General features: G+C 34.8%; 1 protein-coding gene across 1 annotated transcript in view; it reads left to right on the top strand.

Annotated features, from left to right (window-relative positions):
* Positions 1-22,215, top strand: part of LOC123702168 — a 33,074-nt gene extending 10,859 nt beyond the window's left edge. The window contains exons 6-29 of the mRNA XM_045649843.1: positions 319-459; positions 674-795; positions 1,424-1,580; positions 2,507-2,601; positions 2,920-3,088; positions 3,956-4,208; positions 4,908-5,071; positions 6,488-6,708; positions 7,333-7,534; positions 7,962-8,099; positions 9,101-9,194; positions 9,533-9,634; positions 10,226-10,340; positions 12,196-12,339; positions 13,140-13,263; positions 13,587-13,681; positions 14,154-14,354; positions 14,980-15,115; positions 16,164-16,391; positions 17,509-17,619; positions 19,404-19,530; positions 20,098-20,212; positions 20,676-20,765; positions 21,376-22,215. Of these exons, the coding sequence (XP_045505799.1) occupies positions 319-459; positions 674-795; positions 1,424-1,580; positions 2,507-2,601; positions 2,920-3,088; positions 3,956-4,208; positions 4,908-5,071; positions 6,488-6,708; positions 7,333-7,534; positions 7,962-8,099; positions 9,101-9,194; positions 9,533-9,634; positions 10,226-10,340; positions 12,196-12,339; positions 13,140-13,263; positions 13,587-13,681; positions 14,154-14,354; positions 14,980-15,115; positions 16,164-16,391; positions 17,509-17,619; positions 19,404-19,530; positions 20,098-20,212; positions 20,676-20,765; positions 21,376-21,529 (3,498 nt within the window). The 3' untranslated portion in view covers positions 21,530-22,215. The remainder of the gene's footprint in view (positions 1-318; positions 460-673; positions 796-1,423; positions 1,581-2,506; positions 2,602-2,919; positions 3,089-3,955; positions 4,209-4,907; positions 5,072-6,487; positions 6,709-7,332; positions 7,535-7,961; positions 8,100-9,100; positions 9,195-9,532; positions 9,635-10,225; positions 10,341-12,195; positions 12,340-13,139; positions 13,264-13,586; positions 13,682-14,153; positions 14,355-14,979; positions 15,116-16,163; positions 16,392-17,508; positions 17,620-19,403; positions 19,531-20,097; positions 20,213-20,675; positions 20,766-21,375) is intronic.
* Positions 22,216-22,416: the final 201 nt, after the last annotated feature.

The raw sequence follows: 22,416 nt of genomic DNA, 5'->3' as shown, positions 1-22,416 counted from the left end.
ATGATGTGACTTAAAATAAACTACTGGTAAGACCAACAGGAGCGGAGCAATGCGGGTGAAACTGCGAGGCACAGCTAGTTTTTCATACATCTGAGTCTGGATAAAAAAAAATTATAAAAACATCCTACAATTCTCTCTATTTTATTATTTTTGTGAATAAATGTTTGTCTATTGTCTATTGTCTCTATTAATTAGTAACAGTTATAAAATAACTACCGAGTTTATTTTCAATACACATAAAAATTAAAAAGACAAGACGATTTTTTTTCTTGTTTAAGTGACGATAATCATATACCTAATCGTTTTGTTTTCTTTCAGCCATGTCTCTACGCAAGCTGTGTAATGATCTACACGGCTCGTGGTAATTCTATAAAGAAGTACAGTTCGATCCAATTCTCTTCTGGTGGCATGGAGTATTCGTGGAGTTCTGTTCCTTGGGTCAATAGCGTTGGACGTGTGGTAAGTGTTCTAGAATGTTCTAGAAGGTTCTAGAAGAAACTCCACAGTTGCTCTTTTAAAATCATGTCAATATTACAATTTAATTTTACATAATTAGCTATTTATAACTACATAATATATCATAATATTGCAAAGAACTGTCGTGTGGTTCTTACGCGACAACCCTCCATGGATTTCCATCTTCCATGTATTCCTTATAAATTTTCAATTTCAGCCAGAAAACATCGCAACGTCCGAAAGGATATACGAGTTGGATGAACATGGATTAACGAGCTTAAATATGAAGGGAGATTTCCGATACAAAGTCAATGAACACATTTTGAGCGTTACTTCAGAGTAAGTATCCTGCTAACATTCTAAACGCAAAGTGTTAGAATGTATGGCGTTATCTCTTGCCTAGTTATCAGAAATTACACAGTATAAGTGGTTTATATTTTTATTAAATTAACTACCTAGCTGACCCTTTGTTCCGCCAACACTATTTAATCATTTAGGGGTATGAAAAATACATTTTGATAAATTCTCAGACCTACAATCACACAGAATTTCATACAATTCGGTAAAGCTGTGAGGATTTTGCATATTCAATTTAGTAGATAGATGGTGCTTTGATCTATTTTTAAAGAATGATGATGTTGATGATGATGATTAATATTGCTCTGAATAAATTATAAATTGATACTTAATGATACATTGTAACAAACGGCGGCCTTATATAATAGCGATTTCTTCCAGACAACCGGTTGTACAGAGAGAAATTATGTAAAGGATAGGAGTAGGGCAGATCATAAATAAATATATGAACAAAAATAAAATTAAGAAGAGTAATTAAAAAAAAGAATGTAAAAAAATTAAACGTATAAAAATTATATGTTATTGCATAATTAATAATAAATGTAACGAACTCAGAATTGTATTGTAGCCATTCTACCTACAAATCTTATTAGCATTTATTCTATTCCAGGCTATCTCTCTACCTGGATAGCGAATCACCAGCACCACAAACATCCAAACTAGATATATCTAAGGAGACCATTCAGTACCAGGCCAATGATTTTGCTGATCCTACTAACGGTATTCGAACGTCTAGTCAGGAACATTTGAAGAATCGAACTTATGAGGTAACTAACTCAGAACTACTTACTTACCTTATGCAACTTTTAATAATCAAGCAAAATCGTTTATATCTTACTAGATTTCCGCACCCGGCTTCGCCCGCGTTTTCAAGGATAAACCCGCATAGTTCCCGTCCTGTAATCATCAGTAGCATTGTAATCGGTTTAGTCGTATTTGAGTGAAAAAGTAACAAACCTCCATCCATCCTGACATGCTTTCGCATCATCACTATCACTACATAGTAAAAAAAAAAGTCTTTAAAACTACGCAACGGATTTTGATGCGGTTTTTTTAATAGATAGAGTGATTCAATAGGAAGGATTAAGTATATAATTTATTAGGTTTTAGACAAAGCGGGCGAAGCCGCGGGCGGTAAGCTAGTTAATACTATAAATAGCATTCTTTGATGATTGAAAACTGCTTTACCATCATCATCTTCAGTATATTTTGTTCTTATTTTGGTATTAAATTTTTTATTATGACTGATGTTAACGAAATCCCAGACATTCCAAATAACGCTATTTAGCTATCTAAATCAAACTTATTAAATTCTGAGTAATTATACAAGTTGTGATAATTAATAATCCTAAGTATATATTTATTGTTTTATATGTGTCGCAGGCAAATTGTATAATCTCGCCGTTTACAAATGCTCGGCATTTTGTAATATGCTGAGGACTTTTTCCAAAATTCTACAAAAAGACGGTCGCGAGCCTAGTTTTAAAAACACGAACCTAACCTAACCCACCCCCTTATCCAAACGAAAAATTTCTGATTACGAATTCTCGACATATTACAAAATGCCGAGCTTTTGTAAACGGCAAAATAATACAATTTGCCTGCGACATATGCATAACCAAATGCAGTTCTTTTAAGAGCAACAACATACTTGATACAGAGATACTTTGAAAGTTAATTTTTTTTTTTTCAGATATTAATGAAAATAGCAACAAAGGGAATAGATGCAGATAACATCGTCAGAAATGAGGCTCTAATACATAGTTTGGATTTCATCGATCTTCTGAAGTGAGTTTATTTATAATACACTAGCTGTGCCTCGCAGTTTTATCCACAGTGCTCCGCTCCTGTTGGAAATAGCGTCATGATAGCCTTCCTCGATAAATGGGCTGTCTAAAACAGAAATAATTTTTCAAATCGGACCAGTAGTTCTTGAGATTAGCGCGTTAAAACAAACAAACAAACTCTTCAGCTTTATAATATTAGTATAGTTACACTACCATTTATCTTTTCTTTTTCATTGAATGTGAAAATCTAAACAATCGTGAAATAACTACTGAGAATGATGAAATCAAACTGTCTTAAATAATTTTCATCAAATTTCAGTACCGTATCCCGCCTCTCCTATGACTCTCTAGTACAGCTCTTCGCAGACCTAGTCCTAGGAACTAGTTATGACCTAGAAACTGCTAGGAATATGTTCCTAGAAGTTCTGCCTCACGCTAGGAGTGAGGCGTGCGCAAGGTTCATCAAGTATCTTGTTATAGAACAGAAGGTAAGGATTTATTTAAATTATTTGCTAGTAAATTCATTTAATTCTTTATAAGTTTTTTTTATAAAAAGGAATGGACATTACATATGCGATATAAAAGTATACAACTAGAATAAACAGTCATACAAACAAAATAAACATCGAATGACAAAATTAATTTAACGAACGAATTTAACGAAAAATATTTTTAGTAAGAAAATAAACCAAAAATACGATCTGTTTAACCAATTCTAAATTCCATTTATTTGTTATATTGTTCATCCTTACGTTCCAAATACCACAAACTTATAGTTAAAAAGAGAAAGAAGAAAGAAATAAAAAAAGCTTTATTGCCAACAAAAACTTACACTACCTTAGCTTAAAGTACACAGATACTAGGCAATCCGAACAGACTCAGCCATGCTGTGGTTCGTGCTAACACACGAACAGCGCTGATTTTCAGTCTGCCTGCGTATTTTTCCGAGGCCCTAAATCTATCTAATCATAAAAATGACATCTACAGTTCTTATCAATAAAAATAAAAATTATAAATACATATACATACATAGTTATTGTGTATTATAGTAAAAGTAGTACTAGAGTACAAGAGCCCAATATAATATTATTTACTTACAAAACAAGAAAATATGTGTGTTTACTAGTGTACACACGTAAGAAGTGAAACTTCTTTATGACCTTATTTTTCAAAAAATAATTTACTATATGCAACTTTACAAAAATGCGTCAAATCATGAGTGGTAGGGATAAGAAAAAGATGGCGCGTAACGGAAAAATGTCACGCGTAACGAAAAAATGTTACACTAAATTTTTTTCCAACCCCGATAAAGAAGTTTCACTTCAAAAATACTACATTAATCCCCTAATTTCCAGTCAAAAATCGAAGACGCAACTCTCCTCTCGCTCATACGAAAGCTCCCGTTCAACGTTGCTATGGGCAACCACAGCCAATCCCTTCTAGAAGACCTGGAGACATTCACCAAGCTTGGTCTGGACTTTCCCACGGATATCCGTCATGCTGGGATCCTGTCGTTCGCCATACTTGCATATAAAACTGCTGAAGCGAATCAGGTGAAACAGGATTATTTTGACAATCTGGTCGTGAAGTACTTCCGGATGTATAGTGGTGAGTGTGTGTCATTTGTCATTCATAGTTTTAAATAATAGTTAAAAAAAAACTAAAAAACACGCTTTTTATAGAAAACCGAACTAAAAAATAGAAAATTTTATCAAATTAGTGTATTGTCATCGGTCCTCAATAAATCTACAAAATTTGAACGAAATCTGGCCGTTTAAAGTGGGTCAAAATCGCGCCCAAAGAAGTCGGTTACAAACATACAAACATACAGGTGAAGCTAATATAAAGCGTGTAAAAAAAGTGCGAGCACGTGTGTCAGAAGTTTAGCAATATTCAAAGATACCAAAATGGTCACTGAACTCCATGACGGACGTGATGGTATTGCCATGAGGCGACCTTGAAATTTTACTCTCAACGCGCCTAAAGAAGTTTCATTGGAATAAAGTCGCTTTCCGTTATCTGTATGTCTATCTATCTCTATTAATTATTCTTAGATTTTTTATTCTACACAATGGATTTTAATGCGGTTTCTTACATGATAGAGTAATTCAAGGAGAAAGTCGGAAGTATAGAATTAAAGATCCATAAATGTCGCAAATAATTCAGCCGTTTAATTAAGGGCCTATTATAAATTAACGGCATCGTTGAATTAACTGCCTAATACCTGATCTAAATGATAAACAAATTCAATTTAAGTTACATTTTATTCTTATTTTAATACTTCTTTAGGTCAATAAATATTTTCAGATTGTCCCCAATACCTGGACAGGATGATCTGGTTGCAAGGTCTCTGCAGTTTGGGTTATGCGGCAGAATCCTACATTCGAACCATTTACAGTGATACAAGTAGGAACAGACATGAGAGGCTGTGGGCGTCTCTCGCGTGTGGTTTGGAGGCTAGAGGTTATACGGTACGTTGAAATGAATTGAAAATAAGAAGCTTAAATGACAGATGTGTTATTTTCATAGGCATCTTAGCTTAAATTAGGTATACAAATTGACTGTGTTTATTAGCTACACTACCAAACTACTTACACTACTTTTTGTATCAACGGGAACTGTGTATGATTTATCTAGTAATAAACAATAATTTTTTATACTTTACTTTCTTACCTAAGTTAGATATAGAAGGTAGGTATTTAAAATTATACTGTTACTAGATCTAGGCAGCGTATTATGCAATAAGCCTTATTTTAACAAGTTGGTAATTTTCCTCTTTTATTGCCATTCTCCCTCTTTCTACGACTTTGATAAATGATTATTCCCATAGGTATATAAGGTTAAGGTTTAAAGACATTTATTCCCATTAAGACATAAAGTCACTTACATGAGAAACTTAAATTTTAAACATAGGTATTTATAAAAAATATCATTCGTTAGATAAAAATTTAGAGTAAGTTACATACTATAAACATAAGTTTAGGTTAGGTACTCATTCATTGCATTCAAAGTTTGAGCGTGTGGTCTTCCAGGATGTGTTTCGCTAATTGTTTTTTGAATACAATGAATGAGTTTACACTTTTTAATTTGCTTGGCAATCCGTTATAGAAACGTGCTCCTTCGTATGTTGCCGTTCGCCTTCCATAATTCGTTCGGATCTTCGGGAGGGCAAGATAGCTAGCTCGTCTATTAGGATAGTGGCGATTTGATGTTGAGAATATTATATTTGTATTTATGTTTTTATGTAGCGCTTTGTGGATGAACATACACGTATTATAAAAGTATAATTGTTTTAAATTCATTATTTTAGTATCGTCGTAGATTTTATTTGTAGAAGTTAAAAAAGGATATTTAAAAATGGTTTTAATAATTTTATTTTGTAAAATTTGTAGTGGCCCTAATTTATTTTTGTAAGCGCTACCCCATACTTCTATTAAATACATTAGGTGAGGTTTGACTAACGTGTTGTAGATGGTGTGGCGTAATTTATGAGGAATGCAAGAAGTGATATTACGCAGAGATCTAAGAAGTGCTGATAATTTATTTTTTAGGTGGTCGATGTGATAATTCCATTTTAGAGAGCTGTCGATTCGCAAACCTAGGTATATCGTTTTTACAAATCTACACTGCTACACTAATATTATAAAGAGGAAAACTTTGTTTGTTTGATTGATTGTAATGAATAGGCTCATAAACTACTGGACTGATTTTAAAAATTGTTTCACCATTTGAAAGCTACATTATCCACGAGTAATATAGGCTATATATTATCACGCTAAGACCAACAGGAGCGAAGCCACGCGGGTGAAACCGCGCGGCACAGCTAGTGTTTTATATGTATAGCAGAATAAATCACATAACTTTTTCCAATAAAATAAAAATTCCAGGCGCTAGAAATAAGCCTACCCATCCTGACGAACGACGCAGAGCATATACAACTTCGTATCGCGGCGCTACACGCGATCCTACGGTCCGACATTCGAGCAACAGACTTTCTCTTCATCCACAACTACATAACGAGCTCTGAAGATGACCAGCTCAAGAGATTCTGGTACACCACTGTGAAGAGCTTGGAAACAAATAAGTACTTTGAGGGGTATAGCGCTGCGTAAGTATTTGATTGGCTGATTGACTGATATTGGTTGGTTATTCAAAAACACATTCCTCGCTACACATACTCGTACATTATTGGTGGAAAATAACCCTTACAGCCGGTTTTTAATTGTGTTTGAGACGTACTTACGTACGTACGTCAAAAGTACGTCTCAAATCATACCTAAATGTTGCTTAAAAATTTTCTTGTATGCATTTTCTTGACATAAGCTTTCTTGGACCTTAATCAAATCAATTCTCAATTCATAAACGTTAGTCATGTTCCATATTATCTGCTGTTAAATTTTTTGAAAGAAGTATATTTTTTTTAATTAATTTTAATGTCATACATTTGCAAAGTTAGCTTACTTGTATCATTCAATTAACTGCAAACACTTCACAGTTTATTATTAAAACTCATCATTATATTACTGTTTAGTGTTTACCTAGTAGTCGCTCTTTTATTTCATCTCTTTTGTCGTAAGAGTTATCAGAATAATTTACTTGAAGGTTATTTTCTCTGCAAAGAATTCGTTAATAGATAATAGAGAATCTTCTGACTAAAATTCTAATAGTCGATGCAACACACACATTCCTTCAATGATATCTATATACCCTTATTTTATTCTAAACCTTACAGATCCTACTTCGTTCCATTCGTAGCGAAGCAAGTCACCAACCCAGACACCACATACTGGGCCACAAACAACTACATCATCACGAACGGAGATGAGAACGGTGCAGCCTTCCAAATGTTCAGTATTGGGGAGGAGTCGAACGCCATGCCGGCGATGGCGAGTGCCACGATTAGTTCTGGGGGGAGGAGGCCGTATCAGGCTGCTGTGAGTCATTTAGATACACCTACAAAATACAATAAAAAGTATCACACACAAAGTATGAGCACACTTTGAACATAAATAAAAAAAAAAAACGTCCGATGTTTTATGCTAAATTTATATAAACAAGAAGTACATTCTTTACAAAATATCGAGAGTCGAAATTTTGGTCTCCTGATTGATAGGAGTACATTCTAATAACGAAGAGAGCTTAATATTAGTTTTTTTTATGCATATAATATTATTATTAATAATTCCGAATTTAATTATAAATGTAAAAAGTCTGATGGAGTGTTTAGCCCTGATGATCTTATGTCAAAATCGTAAACAGAGAGTAGGATTTGACTATTTACTTTATGACTACACTGACGAAAACACAAAAAAAAACTATGTTATGTTATGCTTATTAAATGTGAACCAACTTCTTTTATAGATATATTTGATAGCGGAGGGTGTATCATCACATATATTCAAGAAAATGAGATACTCAAATGTGAAAGACATGAAAGTGGAAACGCTGGTGAAAGTCTTGGAGAAGATGAAGATGTGGACATTGAAAACACCGCAAGAGGTAAATGATAAGCAATATTAGTTTTATTTCAAGCTAAAAATAAAACGATAAAAATATAGCCCAGGTCGAAAGCTTTCTGTTGCTGAAATAATTTGCAAATTTCGCTAAGCAGTTTCGGTGATTATTGTACACTAGCTTCCGCCCGCGACTCCGTCCGCGCGGAAAAATTAAGAAAAGTTAAGATTTTTTTTTTTTCTACATATGTTTCCGGGATAAAAAGTATCCTATTTTATGCCCAGCATAATAAAGTATAAATATACCAAGTTTCATCGAAATCGAACCGTTAGTTTTAACGTGATGCCTGAACATACAGACAGACAGACAGACAGACAGACAAAAATTTTTTTAATCATAATATATTTGGGTTTGGTATCGATCCAATAACACCCCCTGCTATTTATTTTTTCAATATTTTCAATGTACAGAACCTTCTACAGATTTATTATATGTATAGAAAAAAGAAGACAGTAAAATTGAGAATCTCTTTTTAAAATCGATTGAATATAAGCAGTACTGCAGCCTACGTCTAAGCGTACTAACAGACGAACGGCAAGTTGCGAACGGCAGAGGCTACTTCAACCGTCGCCACATGTCGACGGCAGTCGAACATCGATATCGAAAGGCTGGACATCGAAAGGCTGATGATGATGATGATGATGATGAAGCTATACTATAGTACACGCAAATTAGTCTTACTTCAGCCTCTACCGCTCACAACTCGTTCGTGTGCTAGAACTCGAACAAAGGCGGAGAAGCAATAAAAAATGTTGCAAAATATTCCTTTTCAGAGCAGAATAATTTGCGTGTACTATGTATATAGCTTCATCATCATCATCATCATGAGCAGCCTTTCGATGTCCATTGCTGGACGTAGGCCTCTGCTAATGCACGCCACTGAGCTCGGTCATTGGCAAATAGTAAAGAGTAGATTTTTTCGTCGTCGTTGGTCGTTGGTCGTTGTATATAGCTTGCTAGTTGATAATATAATAATTTTTTTACAGGTACACATTGATGTGGTAATAAAGATCCAGGATAAAACTGTCTACGCAACACATGTAAATCAGACAAGATTTAATAGTTGGAACGGTGACGACAGTACGTAATTATTTCTTACGAAATAGAACAAAGATATTAACAAAATTTAATCAAACAGTAAAGAAAGAGCGTGTGCTACGAGCACGTGTCAAAAGTGAAACTTGTTTGGCAATATTAAAGATACCATGTTGCCTTACTCCATAACGTGATAGTATTGCCATGACACGACCTTGAAATTTTACTCTCAACGCGCCTAAAGAAGTTTCACTTCTGACTGATCTATTTAGGAAGGATCAAAAAATATAGTGGATATCAATTTATAATTCACGAAAAATCGCATTTATGTATAAATTAACGAAACGTTAACAATACGAAATTAATGTTCTTATTTATTTTAGTGGCCAAATCAATTATGGAGTTTCTACGCTTCGGAAGTCACATAAACCAGCAAATGGTGTACTACCCTACTCAAATGGAAATTAACCTGCCCAGTGATTTAGGTAAGAAATGAACAGTTTTAAATATTTGAGAAGTACAGGAAACAAGCTAAGTAAATATTGTGAAGTAAGAAAATAATATCATACGTAAGGAGGGTTATATTTTTAAGCGAGGGTTTTGAGGGTTATAGCTTATATCGCGGGCCTTGAGCGCGGGGACCGAATCCAGAAATTCCATAACGAAAAACCTCACGCTCCCCACTCCGACGGGCGGAGGTGTGGCTTGAAGGCATAGCATGCAATAGCTTTACCGCGGCAGTCCCCGAGTGACACACGTCTTTTTTCTAAAAAGACTCAACGGATCTGAGTGAAATTTACCGTAGGGTAAAATTAAGTATAGTTTGGGTCTATGATTTCATCTTCGAGTAACATTCGAATAAAACCGCGGGCTAAGCTTAAAGAAAAAATCTAAGCTCAAGCCCAAACACTCATATTTGTTTACTTTCTTTTGAACCTGGAACCGAAAGGAATCTTGATGGAGGTGGGCAAGTTTAAAGCCATTAGACATAATAAAAAAAAGATATTGTATGAAAAGTAGACCATTAAAACATAAACTAATAAATGTATTCAAAATTATTGTATGTTTATCTACAGGAACACCAGTACGTCTGCAAACATTGAACATGGCGTTCACATCGGTCCGTGGAAATCTCACAGCACCACCTGATCCCTCACTCGATCTGGATTGGGAGAACGATTTGCATATACGGTTAGTTCATCATCATCATCATCAGATTCTTCATTATTATCATAATCATCGTCTGCTTAATTATTATTACGATCAAAACCATCATTATCTTCAACAATTATAAAAAATGGTTCTGGGTTGGCTCGTTTCAAATATTATAATATTGATCTGGATAATTCCGTAGAATTTTTTTTTGATTTAATTAAGATTTTCATCCATATAAATGTTAGTATACCTTAAAACTATGTTAGTATTATAATAATACAATTTTGATATATTGGTCGCGTTCTTCGTCTTCTTGTGGTGATGCTGTGTGTACCATCATGCCTCAGGATGGATTGTTCTTATTAACCGACTTCAAAAAAAAGGAGGAGGTTATCAATTCGGCCGGTATGTTTTTTTTTTATGTATGTACACCGATTACTCCGAGGTTTCTGAACCGATTTACGTGATTCTTTTTTTGTTCGATGCGGGATGGTGTCGAATTGGTCCCATAAAAATTTTATTCGGATAGGCCCAGTAGTTTTTATTTTATGAGCATTTTTGTCTGTATGTATTTGTAAATTTTGCAAGTGCAAGTTTGAAGTCGGTTGTTTTTAACGCAGTTATTACTTGTGTAACAAACTAGAAGAGTGTTATTACTAAACTAGTTTTGCACATGTGACTTCGCCCGCGTTGGAAAATTCACGTCGGAATGAGATGTATCACCCCAGTAAAACGAAGCATTTATCTGTTATTTTATTTAAAAGTTTCAAATCTATACTAATACAACAGTTAATGTTTTAATAGTATCTTACTAATATATTTTATACTAGCTTTCCGCCCGCGGCTTCGCCCGCGTTTTCAAAGAAAACCCGTTCTCGTTCCCGTGGGACTTCCGGGATAAAACCTATCCTATGTCCTTTCTCGGGTATCAAAATATCTCTATACCAAATTTCATGCAAATTGGTTCAGTAGTTAAGGCGTGATTGAGTAACAGACAGACATCCGCCAACCCGCACTTGGCCAGCGTGGTGGATTATGGCCTGTACCCTCATAGGAGGCCCGTGTCCCAGCAGTGGGAACGTATATGGGCTGATGATGATGATGATGATGATGATGATACAGACAGAGTTACTTTCGCATTTATAATATTAGTATGGATTTTTAAGTCTATAGCTTTATGATATTGATCTGGATAACTGTAGAATTTTGAAGTATTTATCGCGTCCTTCGTCGTATTGTGGCGATGCTATGTGTACCATTATGCCTCACGCCTTAAGATGGATTGTTCTTATATTATTTAGGGCTGATTTTTCAATCCTTGGTTAAAACTTATTCGTCGAATAATGTATAAAACTAACATTTTAAGTTTCAAATCTATACTAATACAACAGTGGAGCAGTGGTGGCTCAGTGGTGAGACCTCGGACTTCAAATCGATAAGTCCGAGGTTCGAGACCAGGCGAGCGCGCAGGAAATAAATTGATTTTTCAATTTATCTGCGCATGTTGTAACATCACCACTGCTCGAACGGTGAAGGAAAACATCGTGAGGAAACCGACATGTCGAAGAATTAAAAAGTTCGACGACATGTGTCATCCGCCAACACGCACTTGGCCAGCGTGGTGGATTATGGCCTGTACCCTCATAGGAGGCCCGTGTCCCAGCAGTGGGAACGTATAATATGGGCTGATGATGATGATGATGATGATGACTAATACAACAGATAATATTTTAATAGTGTCTTACTAATATATTTTATATTTTTAGCGCTTAGTTAACAAGCTCGCGTGAACAATATCTACAAATAAATAAATATTATTTTCTAACATACGCTATTATCCCGAACCACCCATCCAAAGCCAGAGTAAACAGCCAATTAAGTATGTTACCAGGTTCCAAGGCACACAAGTGACATCTATATCAACAACAGCGCCGCTTCTTCAATCAGAACATGCAGCAAGGGTCCAGAGATCTGTGGTAGCTCATCTACCGATCAAGTTCAATGTTACCTGCCAGTCTTCTACGAGATCTGTGGCGTGAGTATGGATTAAAATTTGTTTTTTTTTAGGGTTACTTATAGCACAGGAACTGTCTTTTTCTTGTGTATTAAAAACCTGGGAAGGATGTAAGGGATACGGGATCACAGTCCGCACATCTATACTAATATTATACAGCTGAAGAGTTTGTTTGTTTGTTTGAACGCGCTAATCTTAGGAGTTACTGGTCCATTTTGAAAAATTCTTTAGGTGTTAGATAGCCCATTTATTGAGGAAGGCTATATCCATACTAATATTATAAATGCGAAAGTAACTCTGTCTGTCTGTCTGTTACTCAATCACGCCTTAACTACTGAACCAATTTGCATGAAATTTGGTATAGAGATATTTTGATACCCGAGAAAGGACATAGGATAGGTTTTATCCCGGAAATCCCACGGGAACGGGAACTATGCGGGTTTTTCTTTGACTGCGCGGGCGATGCCGCGGGTAGAAAGCTAGTAGGCTATATATAAACACGCTAAGACCAACAGGAGCGGAGTCACGTGGAGCGGAACAACGCGAAAACCGCGGGGCACAGCTAGTATATTAAATATAGGAGTTTCTACGATTACATATCCGTTTTTCATCGTCTGTGGCGTATTTTCCCATTGTGAGACTAGTCTGTTTTTTTTCGGATGTTTAAATGAAATCTCGGTTACAAAAGTAACTTATAGGCTCATAGATAAAACCATATAAGCGCAGTATATAGACTAACTGATGTTGCAAGCACATAAGTGCTTGATGCATAATTTTTAAGTTAGCATAACAAGAGTTTAAAACTCAATCTTCATTTTCAGTTTAACCTGGTTAAACCCATTCGCTCAAAGGGCGGGTGTAGCCATGCATTCCAGGGTCCAAATAACTATGGATTCGAAGTCAGGACGTGATGCGTATACTGTGTCATCTAGACCTATATCTAATGTAAGTAACCTTAAAGTTCAAGATAAGGATACCTAACTACCTTTTTATACTAAGTAGCTGTTAGTTCCGCCGCTGCGACTCCACTATTTTTACGTAATTATTTTTCCTAGGTTTTAGGGATAAAAATTATCTTATGTATCTCCTGGTTCTAAACTTCCTCTCCATCAATGTCCAAATCAGTTCAGCCGTTCTTGAGTTAAGTAGTGTAACTAACACGATTTTCTTTTACATACAGAGATATTAAAAGCTGAAGAATTTGTTTGTTGAAACTAGGTACGGTATAATCTTTATGGATTCTCTGAAAAACTCACTTAATTTTGTAGGTAAATGAAAAGGGCATATTCTTCGACTGTGAGCAGCAGACGTCTGGTTCTGAAGTAATCGAGAAGTATATAATGTCCAAAATTATCAACTACGAGTAAGTATTTATAAACTAAAATTTTAACAGATTTTTGAATTAAAATTGACAAATATAATGTAATATGGAATTTGTAAGGGAAGGCACAAAAACCTACTTCAGAAGGCAGAGCAATATTGTAATGTACAATTTGAAGTTGCGAATACATTTTATTTTATTTTTCTTGAAATAAATCGACTTACTTACGCTCGCGCTGGCTTCTATCATGGATTCGATTCCCGGTGTGAAAAAAAAAATGTAGTTGTCCTTTAAGAAAATCGATCAGTGAAACAGCATGCATATCTGCCCCATACCCCACTAGGGGACACGTTTCTTATTGAAGTGAAACTTATTTAGGCGCGTTGAGAGTATAATTTCAAGGTCGCGTCATGGCAATACCGTCACGTCATGGAGTAAGGCGATTTTGGTATCTTTGAATCTTGGCAAGGATGTTTCATTTCTGACACGTGTGCACACACGCTCTTTTTTTCAGTACACCGCATTCCCAAAAGACTATCCTGGATACTATACACCAATTGACCCCCCTCCCCGGGTGTGGGCTGATTCTCCCCCCCACACGACAGGAACAAGGGGGGGATGAAGTTATACGAGTTAAGTTTACACTGGGCAACGTGTCTTTGGAAAGGATAGACCGGGTCGAGGCTAATTTTGGTGTCGTGTTGAGTTATTATAGGTATGTACATCTATACTATTATTATAAAGCTGTTTGTTTGTTTGAACGCGCTAATCTCAGGAACTACTGGTCTGATTTGAAAAAATTTTTGGTGTTAGATAGCCCATTTATCGAGGAAGGCTATACGCTACCATTACGCTAAGACCAACAGGAGCGGAGCCACGCGGGTGAAACTATGGGTTTGTGCCATGGTACTTCTAAATTTATAATTAAAGTTTGGTGAATTGGTACAATTTCATGAAATTTGTTCTCTTTTCTTGTGAAAAGGTTGAAAATTGTTGCATGATTTTTTGTACAGATTACTGTACAAATAATCATATATTGATGGTATTTGAAGAATAATAAATGCGTTACTTTTTTATTGGGAAAACTAAACAGTTTGTTAGATTAAACGTGCTGATCTCAGGAACCAATGGTTCGAATGAAAAAATCTTGCTTCTTTATTTCAGGACTAATCTTCTATTTGAAGAATAGGTGACTTTTTATCCCCCAAAAAATCGATGTTTTCAGGAATCAATGTGATAATGTTAAAAAATAAAGTTTTATAAAAAAACGCATATTACATCTTAATTTTAAGGATTAAGGATACGATAATATACTCTAAATTATTGTTATTTATTTGTAGTCTCGATGAGAAGAATGTGTTCTTGAAAATCGACTCAAATACGAAGATACGAAGCGCAGGCCGTAATGTGTCCGTAGAATGGAATTTATATGTGAAACAACCACACGCCGCAGACCCTAAGAGGACTCATTGGAAGGTATTGAACATTTATTTATTTTGAACACTTTAAGCTGGTTGCAGAGCTTGACCGACCATCAGTGCGTACGTCAGTCGCGCTTGTCATATGTATGGAAATTCATAAAACCGTTCATAGCTAGACCGACCATACGCACGCGTATTGTCATGCGTATTAGTGTCATAGTCATACACATTGTTGATGCGTATCGTCAGGACCGACGGTACGCACTGACGGTCGGTCAAGCTCTGCAACCAGCCTAATGTATTAACAAATAATTACAGGTACAATATATTTTTTTTATATTTTGATCTTAGGTTGGCCTGGTTAGCCCTGCCTTCCAAGCCAGAGGTCGTAGGTTCGATTCCCACCCACAAACATTTGTGTGATGAACATAGATGTTTGCTCTGTGTCTGGGTGTTAATTATCTATATAAGTATTTATTTAAAATTATATATTATGTATGTTTATCAGCCATCTGGTTTCCATAACACAAGTGAAAGCTTAGTATGGGATCAGATCGTGCCGTGTGTGAAAATTGCCCTGAAATATTAATATTCCTGATAGTTATTTCATAAAACAACAAAACAGCTTTCAAAAGAAAGACGGTAATCCACAATTGTATAAAAGTTTCTTTCCGTATTTTAAAAGCCTACAGGCTACAGGACGTCATGGCTAAGGATTTTGCTGCGAGTCAGCGTCCATCCACTTATAGCCCATATTCGTCAACAAATTATGCATATAAACCTTCTTCTCTTAAATCACTATATCTATAAAAAATTGGTTGTTTGTAAAGTCGGTTTACTGACGATAACAGAACGTGACAACGATTGTGCTTCTTTGTCGCTCGTTCCGCGCTCTCGCTTGCACTTCAAGCCACATGAGTCATGTTTTTTCGTTCGTGCAGCCGGCTCTATCGAATTATAAGACGTTGTCACGTCAAAAACTGCTTCAAAAACCGTTGTGTAGTTTTAAATATTTAAGCATACATAGGGACAGACGGACAGCTACAGCGACTTTGGTTTATATTATGTAGACATGTTCAAGTTTGGTTTTGAAATTCTCTCAGCTCTGCTACAAAGAAGACGACGTCAGCCACGCACCAGCAGATGAAGACATCACCACAACACCGTCCGCCTTCGAAGGCCGGACCACCATCACGTACAGATCATCAGATAAGTTCAGCAGCTGTGCCATGGATGATAGCTCTAGTGTCTCCATACGGTATAGAGGTGCTCCGAAATACGTGCAGGGGAGTTTGGAGAGACGAGTGGATTTGCAAGTTATGGGGCAGAGGGTCAGTATATTTTTATTAATCATACTAATATTATAAATTCGAAAGTATGTCTGTCTGTCTGTTACTCAATCACGCCTTAACTACTGAACCAATTTGCATGAAATTTGGTATAGAGATATTTTGATACCCGAGAAAGGACCTAGACTACTATTTACCCCGGGACATAGGATAGGTTTTATCCCGGAAATCCCACGGGAACGGGAACTATGCGTTTTCTTTGACTGCGCGGGAGATGCCGCGGGTGGAAAGCTAGTTTATTTATATATTTATTTATTAATACTTTATTGCCCTTACAACTATTAGAAGACTTAATCTAAGAATACATTTAAGCAATTAGCGGTCTTATCGCCATGTATGTATTATTTTGAAAGAAGGAAAGAGGTAAAGAATATTGCTTAATAAATAATCTATAATATGAAAATGAATAAATAGTTTCTGAGCGTAATTCTCGGGAATAGCTGAACCGATATCGTTAATTCAGTTTTTATTCCTTGAAGTACAAGATTTGTTCTGACGGAGAGAAAAAAATATTTTTTTGTTAGGCAATGCGAAGATCGCCGGGTGTACATAAAACAAAAAATGGTTTCTTTTTGGGCCAATGAATGACTTGTTACTACTAGCAACTGATCGAATAAGGCACAGATTTTGAGTGTCTTTTTCGGATTTACAATTTTCGATAGCTTCCTTCTATGACTTTGAGAACCTATTTACCATGTACGTACACTCTATAACGTAAATGCTTTAATAATTTATTTATTTATTTATTTTAATTCTTTATTTAACACACACATAGGTACAGAAGATAAGAGAAGAACATATAAGATAGGTACACATGTTAAATAGGCGGCCTTATCGCTTTCAAGCGATCTCTTCCAGGCAACCTTTGGATAGGATTAGATTTAAGCAATAGAATGAGATAGGTGGTGTTTAAGTTAAATTAAATTAGATTAAATAAATTACATTTTAAGTTTATTGAAATAATTCTTAATGTGAGAAATGTTTTATAAACATTTTAATAAGCAAGCTTTAACAGGCATTTTCTACGTGTTATAACATCGGCCTTGATGTTTTGTTATAGGGATTTTAAATTTTCTTAGTAAATTTATAATAATTTCAGCTTCAAGACTTCGACCTTCTACCAAAACTAGGTTTAATGGGCGGCACTCCGGCTGGTCAGTTCCTTGGCAGCCTGGATAAAGATTCTATCAATGCTACTGCTGTTATCAAGGTAAGTTTTAACTATTTAGTTATTTTTTTAGCATTAAATAATATGCACTAGGAAAATATGACTAAAATTCGAACTCAAACATTTATTTTTTCAATTATACATACTTCCTCTAGAAGCACTTTTGAATCGTCATCAACATTTTTAACATTTTCCACCGATTCTGAAAGCAGTTTCTACGAAGAAGAACCGGCAAGAAACTCCATAGTTGCTCTTTTAAATTCATATCAATTAATTACATTTTAATTTTACATGATATGTATATAATGTATCATAGTAATAATACCAAAGATCTGTCCTATGATTCTCTATCTATACCCGGCGCGGCCTAAGATGATCCCTATGACACTGACAGTTATTCTCAAGAGACAAACTTGTAATGGCGTCACCATTAAATTAGAAACGTATTGGAGGCGTCTAAAAATGGCATTTATTAATTTTTACGTAGCTTTATGCTATTACAATGATATCCCGTTGGAATTATAACAATTCTTATCATTTACGAGAAATTATATCAATCTGACTTTACGTTTACGTCCTTCAAAACTTACATCGTTGGCATTTATCGACTAGTGCGGAAAGTATCGATAAACAAATTTCGATAATGGAAAGTCACATTTCGAGTTCACATTTTTTCCATGCTTAAGCTATAGTTCATTCACTATTAAATGGAACAGAAGATCGCAGCATAATTAATTAATTAATTACCGTTCGCGTTAATTTACTTACCTATGATAATATAAGTTTTTTAGAAAAATTAAATGGGGGATTCCATATTCAAGATAAAAGAACACTGTGTTAAACGGGTTAAAAATTACGAGAAAATGATAAGGTGCATTTTTATGTTTTGGAAAACTTTCGTTTTACTTACCGTTTCGTTTACATAATAGACGCTAAAAATTCATTTTATAATATTTGTAAAAACATGTTTACCGACGTGGCTGAATGCAAACCACGCCTTTGCCTATAAGTAGTAAAGTATCGACACGATCCATCATACGAGCAATCACTAAGACGAACTGTCATAGGGATCATCTTAGGCCGCGCTGGGTATAGTACCTATATACTCGTATCTACAAGGTTTCCTAACAAATTATGATGATTATATTTTATGAAATTATCAATATCAGTTTTAACTGATTTATAAAAATAGTATTAACTAGCTTCCGCCCGCGACTCCGTCCGCGCGGATGTCGGTCTTCGCGTGGATGGTTTATTTATCCATTTTGAGTACCTCTGACAATAACATCTTATAAATATCTATTGGACCCAATTCCCAAATACGGCTAGGCCTATAATAATACGCAACGTGTGTTCGCGGTTCTACGGAACAACATCTATGGATAAAACTGAAAAATTAAGATTATTTTTTTTCTACGTATTTTTCCAGGATAAAAAGTATCCTATTTTACGCCCAGGATAATAAGGTATAATTATACCAAGTTACATCGAAATCGAACCGCTAGTTTTCACGTGATGCCTTCACATACAGACAGACAGACAGACAGACAGACAGACAGACAGACAAAAATTTTTTTAATCACATATTTGGGTTTGGTATCCATCCAGTAACACTCCCTGCTATTTATTTTTTCAATATTTTCAATGTACAGAATTGACCCTTCTACAGATTTATTATATGTATATAGATATAGATTCAATCTTTCTTATTTTCTAAAGGTTAACCTTGTTAATTAATCTGGTTATTCCATTGTATCATCTTTTTTATTTTAGGAATAGATTCAATTTTACAAACAGGAATATTTACAAAATGTATTAATTTTCAGGAAAGAAATGGAGTCGCATCCTTGGTAGTCAACCAGGGACCAGAGATGCAGTTTAAATCGGATAATATAGCGACACTACTTGATAGTCTAACTGCTATGCAGATTATGAAGAAGTTTGGTATTTACCGTAAGTGTTATTTCTTACTTACATTACATAGTAGAAAACAACGTCGCTTCCTGTGTGTTCGTGTGTATGTATGTTCTTAATAACGCAACGATTTTAATGTGTTTCTATTAATAGATAGTCATTAAATGGGAAGGGTTATTTATGTATTAAATATGCGAAGCCGGAGAGAGTCGCTAGTTATATTATATACTAGCAATAACCCGCAGAATCACTTGCCGTTTCCCGTGTAAATAGGAAACAAACATAGATATATTCTGATAAACTTTGGTCTTTATAAAATACTAGCTTCCTCCCGCGGCTTCGCCCGCTTTGTCTAAAACCTAATAAATTATATACTAAAATCTTCCTCTTGAATCATTCTATCTATTAAAAAAAACCGTATCAAAATCCGTTGCGTAGTTTTAAAGATTTAAGCATACAAAGGGACAGAGAAAGCGACTTTGTTTTATACTATGTAGTGATGTGTATAAATCCAAATTATAACATCAAATATTTAATGCATTTACTGGAATTAAATGATAGTTTACTATAAGCAATATTAATTAACGGAAATTATACTATTTTCAGGGGAATGCCGACTCCAAGAACTCACAGTTCAGACTCTATCAGGAGGTGTGGAACAATTGCAGCCCATGCATTGTGCTGATAATTTGGTGCTGGCTGACTGTTCTGCTGTTCCTAGGTATTATTTATTTAAACAACTAGAAAATTTGTAATTAAAGTTGTTACTAGCTGTCCTTGCAAACGTCGTTCCGCTTTATTCTTATCTATATATCTTAGGAGTATTTTTTTTAATTATTATTTCTAATTTATTTTTAATCGAATAGGAATTACATAAAAATATATCTATCTATCTATATATATAATATATAAAATTCTTGTGTCACAATGTTAGTTACCATCCTCCCTTGAAATGGCTGGACCGCTTCTCATGTAACTTTTTTGTCTATTGAGTAGAATTGAGAATCAGTCAACGTCTTTTTTTCATCATCATCATGTTGTTATGACTACAACGTATGTTGTTGTCATCATAATTATTTATAATAATTATGATGTCATCATAATTATTATTGTTACATAATTATTGTTGTACATTAAGTCATTTTATGTACAACTTTATAAATATGAATATTACTTTTTTACAGTTTCGTAATTCTTCGTCAAAAGGACGGCGGTATCAAAATGTATGACGCTGATCATAGCGCAGCTGGCAATGGAAACACGTCCGAATCACCGTAAGTCACTTGTGATACTGAATTTTGTGTGTCAATGTGTGTATTGCTTGTGCAGTGTGTACGTGTGAGTGTGTGTTTGTGTGGGTGAGCGTACTTATAAGTGTGTGCGTGTATTTGTATACGTGAGTGTGTGTGCAAGTAGTACAAATGTGTGCGTGAACTTTTATTCTGTATGTGCGTATGTACATGCACATTGCACATATAATGTGTTTATGCTTGCTTATATGTGTTTGAGAGGAAGAGTTTGAAAGTAGGTGTGTGTGTGTGTTTTTGTGCATACATTCGCTTATTATTATGTTTGTGTTTTTACCTATTATGTTTGTGTGTGTACGTGTAAGTACGTAACAACCATATACAGGGTGTAATCGTTAAGTGTGCACAAGCGATTATTCCGTTCTATTTTTAAAAATTTCTAGTTTCTCGTTTTATTTAAAAAAAAATATTATGGCCATTTTACTCATTAGGTTTAGTATTTTCGATATCAGTTTGAAGTTTTTTGATATCTGTAATAGTTACGGAATAATCGCCTGTGCATACTTAACGATTACACCCTGTATATATCCTCTCCTTTTTAATTGATAATTATTATTAGAAATTACTATACTTTCAGATTAATTCCGATCAACGATGGAGTCAGAGTGGCTTCAGAGTCTACAGGAGTGCTAATTTATAAGAAATACAATGAAACAGTAATACTAGTTCCTTTTGCTTACATGGACTCCGTTTGCGGAGAATGCTTAGGACAAGAATATAATAATTGTTGATCATTTGTATTCGATAGGTAATATATTTGAATTATAAGCCCATATCTTGCCCTAAATAGACGAAATGAGAATCTATATATATACAAGCATAATTAGTTTTTTAAACCGTTTGAATTTATTACTACAATTTTTATTTAGAGACTTATATACTGAAATATACAAAAATAAAAGCAAGGAGCAGTTTAGTGTATTTGGCGGTCTTATCACTTAGTAGTGATCTCTTCCAGGCGACCAGGGCAGAAGGTAATCAAGGTTGATATTTTGCCATACGTGATAATAATATGTTTTAAATATAATGTGAGACCACGTGAATTTTCCTATTTACCTAACAAACATTTGTTTACTTTTTTTAAGTCATAGCGGATCCTTTTTTGCAGACCGTACCTAAGTGTCAGTAATCGACGCGAATTGCAAACTTAGTTTGGTCGAGTTGTAGGTACTTATTATAAATTAATTCAAGTGGACTTTCTTTTAGAAGTGCGTAAAGAATAAGTTATATTTTAAAATTGTATTAAATACTTCTACAGATTATTTTAATTAAAAATAGATTCGATTATAAATAGTTCGGACACAATACTAGGGCAAAGGGCGTTAAACCTAACAATTATATCAAATACTATAAATATTATTAGATATAAGATACTGTTTAGTTCTAAGATACAGATGTAAATAAATATCTGAAATAATACCTGATGTTTTATTTTTACCCTATTTCGTATGACTCTATGTTCTATATCCTAGATTTTAAGCGTAACTGCATAACAGTAGTTTTGAATTGGCTTAAATTTGAAGAATAAGATTGTTTATAAAACGGTAATATACAGGAGTAATCGTTAAGTGTGCACAGGCGATTATTCCGTAGAAGTTGAAGATATTAAAAAACTTTA

The sequence above is a fragment of the Colias croceus genome, chromosome 23, assembly GCF_905220415.1.
Source record: "Colias croceus chromosome 23, ilColCroc2.1".
Lineage (NCBI taxonomy): Eukaryota > Metazoa > Arthropoda > Insecta > Lepidoptera > Pieridae > Colias > Colias croceus.
This window is presented reverse-complemented; position numbering and strand designations above follow the sequence as displayed.